Source organism: Leptonotus elevatus, chromosome 1 (genome assembly GCF_054856555.1).
Source record: "Leptonotus elevatus isolate MCC_2025b chromosome 1, RoL_Lele_1.0, whole genome shotgun sequence".
In the NCBI taxonomy this organism is placed as follows: domain Eukaryota; kingdom Metazoa; phylum Chordata; class Actinopteri; order Syngnathiformes; family Syngnathidae; genus Leptonotus; species Leptonotus elevatus.
The window spans coordinates 34,858,938-34,865,362 of NC_141239.1; the positions used below are offsets into that span (position 1 = coordinate 34,858,938).

The 6,425-nt window shown below is 43.4% G+C and overlaps 1 protein-coding gene across 3 annotated transcripts in view; it reads left to right on the top strand.

Moving 5' to 3' along the window:
- The window catches only part of brinp2 (bone morphogenetic protein/retinoic acid inducible neural-specific 2), a 163,550-nt gene extending 158,524 nt beyond the window's left edge, over nt 1-5,026 (top strand). For all 3 annotated transcript variants that reach the window (XM_086094692.1, XM_086094683.1, XM_086094700.1), the window contains one exon: nt 2,090-5,026. In XM_086094692.1, coding sequence (XP_085950818.1) covers nt 2,090-2,911 — 822 coding nt within the window. In that variant the 3' untranslated portion in view covers nt 2,912-5,026. The remainder of the gene's footprint in view (nt 1-2,089) is intronic.
- The last annotated feature ends 1,399 nt before the right edge of the window (nt 5,027-6,425 follow it).

Below are 6,425 nucleotides of genomic sequence, written 5' to 3' on the forward strand. Positions count from 1 at the left end.
AACCAAGGAAGGTGAAATCCAGCACCGACCAGACACCCCCCCCAGAACTCCTCCCCAGCCCAAGAAACATCCAGACCCCAACAAATCCAAAAAACATAAAATCAGGGAGGCCTCAAGAGACCAAAGGAGAGACCGAGAAAAGGAAGGAAGGACAGACGAAGCCGCGTGAGATCCGCAGACACCAGCCTCCACCGATTCAATAACCTGAGGAGGAAACAGATTGTGTCTGAGTTTCGGTAGATGCTGGTGTGGTGGATCTGGCATGCATGAAAATCTCCACCAAAGAGGGGAGCCGTCGACCCCCGCCGGAACAGAGCAAGCGCAACACCTCAGGGCCCCCCAGGCCGCGGCAGCGCCAAAGGACGACCCCCGGGCCCCGCCAGGGCCACCGGCCGGAGAGCAAACCCAGGAGCAGGAGCGCCCCCCGCCCCAACACGGCCCGCGCCCCCGGCCCAACGCAGCAGGACGGGGCACTGCAGGCCCACCAGGCACCCCACCGGCCCCCAACCCCCGCCCCCCCACGACCCCCCGCCCCCCATCCACCCCCGCCACCCACCCCAACCCAGCCCCAGCCGCCCCCACGCCCCCAATCCCCCAGACACCCCCCACCCCCAGCACCCCGCAACCCCCACCACCGCCCCCCCCCCAACAAAGCCGCCCCCCCCCCCGACCCCACCCCGACCAACCGGCAGCCCCCCAACCCCCAGCCCCCGGGGACCACCCGCACCCAGGCACCGGCGCCGTTACAGTATTAACAGAACATAAAGGCAAATACTGTTCTTTACAATTATTACGGTTGGGTATTGTTTCATTATCATTATCCATTTCTATACCATTTATCCTGTTCAGGGTCGTGGGTATCTGGACCCTTTAGCAACTGAGTTTGGGCGAAAGGCAGACTGGCTCTTGTCAATCACAGGGCACATATAGAGACACACAGCCACTCCCACTGAAAATGAACTCACGCCGACTGCACTGAAGTCGGGCAAACGTAACACTATACCGTCAGTAACCGGTGCCACATCAGTATTATTATAATTGTACTAGTGCCTAAACAATGTCTGAAAACAGACACTGACATTAATATTACCACGAACATTTACCATATAGGGTACAACACTTTCAAAATGTATGACCAGAGGAAGCAGTCCCACGAGAAATAGATTTATACAGTGTTGTCACTAACTTGTTACTAAGTAATGCGTTATTGTAATCCGATTACTTTCTTTCAATAACGAGCTATCTAACGCATACATTTTTCCAAACCAGTACTCTGATTAAAGTTGCTTTCCTAAGTGGCTGTATGCTATACTATTTTTTTTATTACCTCATAATGTGTGTAGAATGCAGAATGTTTTGAAGAGAATTGCGAGGAGAAAATGTTTCATCGCATGTCACGTTTCCCTGTAGTCCAAGTACTTGGCTAATATGCATGGATCCAAGGACGCTTTCGTCGCGACATGTATATTGTTTAAAGGTGTATTCAAGGATCTTCTTGAAAAGTAGAAGCCAAACGTCTGTTTGTCACTTTTTATAAAAATGCGCATGCAGAAGACCATCCTACCAGCTCTCTTGCTCGTCCGGGTGAAACGCCTATCAAATGTCGAGAACGCGCGAGCTCATCTTCATCATCATCATCTTCATCAGTCTCTGCAGCCGGCCTCGCTTCATAGACCTGATGTCCTCTTGCGGCTTTCAGCCATTTTCAAGGTATGCGGTGAGATTGATGAATGTCTTAATCCAAAGCTCAGCAGCTACATGCTACAAACGCTCGAAGTGCGCATGTGCACCTAGGAACGAGCATGCGCGACGTTGCGAAGGCAGATTGATTGACAAGCTCGAGAACCAATCGTTAAGACTATCCACCCGGAAGACGCAGCGACAAAAGATCCTTGAATACACCTTCAATACAAAATATTTTAAAAAGTGTACATTGTGTCCCATTCAGGCCACTTCTGGTGGAAAGTTTCTTTCCTCATTCTTGGTCCACATCAAAGTCTGAGAACCATTGTGTAAAGTGATTGCCTTTATTTCTTTGTTGCTCCCTATAGAAGTCAAAGTAAATTATTCTTGTTTTGTTTTTTTGTAGGTGAAGTACCTACTTCAGCAGCTTGACAGCAGAATTGAGGTCCATGCCATTTACATCAGCAATGACGTCCGTCTGGGAAGTTGGTTCAACCCTGCTTGGAGAAAGAGGATGCTGCTTACTCTCAAGAGTAATAAAAATAAGTCAAATCTTATTCACATGTTGATGGGTATGACTTTCCAGATATGCCTGACCAAGAATTCAACACTGGAGCCAGTGCCAGCAATTTACGTTAACCCTTTTGGTGGAAGTCACTCGGAGAGTTGGTTCATGCCCGTGAACCAGCCTGACTTCCCCAACTGGGAGAGAACTCGACTGGAAGCCGTGACTACCGCGCAGTGCTACAACTGGACATTGTCTCTCGGTAACAAATGGAAGTCCTTCTTTGAAACCGTCCACATCTACCTGCGAAGCCGCATTGTCACAGATGATCCAACAGTGAATGAAACTCTCTTCTATGAACCTTTGGACATGGATGACCAGACATCAAACCTGGGCTACATGAAGATAAACACTCTGAAAGTGTTTGGATACAGCATGCACTTTGACCCCGAGGGCATTAAGGATTTGATACTCCAGCTGGACTACCCATACACACAGGGTACACAGGATGCTGCCTTTCTGATGTTGTTGGAGATGAGGGATCGCGTTAACAGGTTGGCCCCACCAGCGCCGCAGCCGCTCGACCTGTTTTCTTGTCTTCTGCGTCACCGACTAAAGCTGTCAGCTGGTGAGGTGGTGCGCATCAAAGAAGCTCTTGAGATCTTCAACTCAAAGCTCCCCAACGCTTCTCCTGAACCTGAGCTGGCTCAGCTCTGCAGCTAACTAGCTTAGCACTCAGGACAGGACTGAAATATCCTGCGGAGGAGATTCAGGGATGTTATTGGTATGAGCAACACGGCTCTCAGTAAGCCTTGGACCTTATCAGGATCAATATTTCACAAGATTGACCAATGGGAGTGACAGTCTCTTGGCTGGTTTTCCAGTGTCATTTGTATCTTGGGGTTTATGACTATCGGAGGCCAACGATGAAGGCGTGTTGTCGACCTATTGAAGAACATGAAGCTTTGTTCAAGCGCTCTACTGTACTTGCCTGGAGGCTTACTTTTGCTCTAACTGTCTTTCTTTTGGCAAACTACGTGACAGCTGGGGGACTCATCAAAGACCTCTCTGTCTTGCAAAGAGAAATGGGATTTAATATGTAAAGAGGAACTCTTGAAGGATCAACGTCAATGATCTAATAGAGAACGATTGTCCTTTTGTAACCCTATTTTCTTTGGTTACGGTAAAAATCGAGAGAGGAGAATAGTGGATACAAATTAAATGTGCAATGAAACGATGTTATGCTTACATTTTGATAACCCCGACTGTGTTACTATCATTGAATATTCCTTTTTAATCCGAACCTTCTGTTTTTTCTGACGTTTGAAAACTTGTATCTATGCTGAACGACTGAGAATTCTGTTAGTGTTAGCTCTGTACTTGGTGATGTGTCTTTACCGAGAGAGAGAAAAAGGTGAACACATTGGCAACGCAAATAGCAACATAGCTTAGATGTTGTTGTTTTTTTCTTTGTCTTCTTTTGAGATGAATACCTAAGGAAAGTCTGATGTGGTTATAAAAAAAAAAAACAGTTTGCGGGTACAGTGCTGTAAATAATGCGCCATCTAACTTGACATGTGGATATGTGCACATTGCTTTTTAGATAACCAAGTGCAAAGACCAAAAAAAAAAAAAAGACAGAAATGTTTATAACAACTCATGCCTTATTGGAGTCAGTGTTGTGAGAAGCACATTTCGTTTTGGTGTTTGATTTCCTGGCAGGTGATGTATTCCTTATAAGATTTCAAATTTTCTACCAATAAAACACATCATTCACGTTAACTACGCTTTTCCATGTAAATGCTGGTCCCATTGCACCATTTGCTTTGATTCAGTGACGTGAAACCGTTTACAGTGCACACTAGTACTTAATAATGTAACGTAATTGTTCAACAAAGGTGCTCTGGGTGCAATTAGAGATGCTCTCAGCACCTGACATGGTGGATATTTCGAAAAATCTCATTATGCTTTTGACATTTTTATTCATTGACAAAATGGCAGGTCCGAGTTATCAGCAAGGTCCAACATCTTGTAACATTATTATTATTATTGTTGTTGTTTTTAAACAATCGGAAAATATATTCTGTGTCATTATTAGCAATTTGTTTTCAGCTTGGGTAACTCAAAAATCAAGTGACTTTTTTTTGTTATGTACTTTCATTCATCACCCACTGTTCAATAATTGTTTTTAAATTCTGAAGTGCACTCACCTTAATAAATGTGTACCTTACGCGTAAACTAAAAATTTGCCCCACTATAAATTTGCCTGATTTTTGTTTTTATTTAACTATTAGAAGTTGATTTTAAACCCAATTATTTTACATTTCTAGCAAACTGTATTGTAATAAGTGCCGCCATGAAAAAAATTGATTGGAACGGGTCATCTGAATGAAAACTGGACCGCCAGGTTGAAGCAAAATAAGCTGTAACGTGGAGCTGCACCGAGGATATGGACAGCTGGGGCTGCTGGGAATTTCCCTCTCATCACCTCCCTTGTGTTTCCCCACATTATCCCAAAACATTTTCTCTGTTTAGTCCTCCATCTGCCAGGTTCCTCTGAGCCAACAGCACTCACGGTTTCTTCTCCTTTAAATATCAGTGTTTTCATTTCCATTACTCCATGTTATCCACCCCCTACCAGTCGCTTATCTCATTGGTCCTTGGTAAACCATCTGGAACGTTCCATCTCCATCTGTTGGCCCTGCTCCACCACCCACAGCCCAGAGGGATTTTTTTCCCCTCAAGTTCTGGAGCTTAATAACGTTACAACATGGCATTGATGTCTTATTGCCAAAAAATCCTATTGTTATGTTATTACAATAAATGTTATTACTTGCACTTGCGTGATTTCTTGTTTTTTAGGAATTACCATTAAGTCAATTTTGAATGTACAGAATGTGTTTCTATGCTGGGAAATACTAATAACTTGTGTATCATGGACAATTGGACATGGTTAATATTATACAATGTTTTAGTCAATCTGTATTTATTTACAACACACCGCCATACACAGCAGAAATTACCTGATGGTCGGACCAACTTCATTAATAAAACCGATTAACCCCACATGAGCAAACACACCAGCAAGAAGGGGAAAAAGTTTTCAACAGGAACAAAAAATGAACGGGAAGAAAAAATCTGTTACAGCAGAAAAAAGACTTAAGGCTCTATATTCGCAGACGGCAATGCTGCACTCGAGTGTAAAAACGGGCTATTATCATTTTCGTGCCAATACAAGTCTGTGTGCTTGTTCAAGATTTTGGTTTGACATGCTGGGTATTCCAGCGACCGAACCAACTTCCTTTGACATGAGCCTGTTGGCACAAAGTCATCTGAACTTTCCACGTGATGGAACCAATTTTAAGGTTTTGCATAGGTATTCTAATGTGACTTTGGTGATTTTGATCAGGGCGTAGGTTACGTGCTTTGATGTTATATGTGGTGACCGTCATTGTATTTCATTTACAAATATGACAATGGCGTCATATATACATTCCTATTGTAGACACAACGATAGCAATACTGTCACTATTAAACTAAGCATGAAATTAAAGCTGTTTTATGAAATAAAGACAAAATATTTTGTAGTGCAAACCTTGTTTACAGTAGATACAGCATAAGTATATAGCTAAATTTGAGCTGGCTAGCTTAAATACAGTGTGTAAACAAAATAACTTTTGCTAAACAAATAAGCATTTCAAAATACGACCGTTTAGTACAACACTTTTCAAACGTAGAAATTATTTACCGTGTGCGCCCTTGACCAGTTGTAGAATGTTTTTAATGCAACTTTATTTCTTGTTGTCGATCGCGTTGCTCTCGCTCGTCTCTCCTCCCGCTCTCTCGTCTCTACTCCCGCTCTCTCGTCTCTATTTCCGTACTGAGCAGCGCCCAGCGAAACAACATCCGGGTTAGGGGGCAATCTAAATAAAGTAAATAATTCGTGAATTTAATCGGAATTTTTTTTTTTCCAAATGTATGCAAACATTTACAACCGTATTAAAATGGTAACAACCAGCCTAAATACAGAATAGTATAAACCTTAGAACTAATGCTGATCAAGTACCTAAACGCTGGAATAAAACTCCCATTCAACTGGAAGTGTACATTTTGATCAATAGAGAATCGGAGCAGGTTTTGCTTTCCCTACGCTGATCTTTAACTCAGAAGTCAAATATAAGTGCTAGTTCCATGGCATTGGCTCTTAGAGCCCATTTTTAAGCTGATGAACAGACCA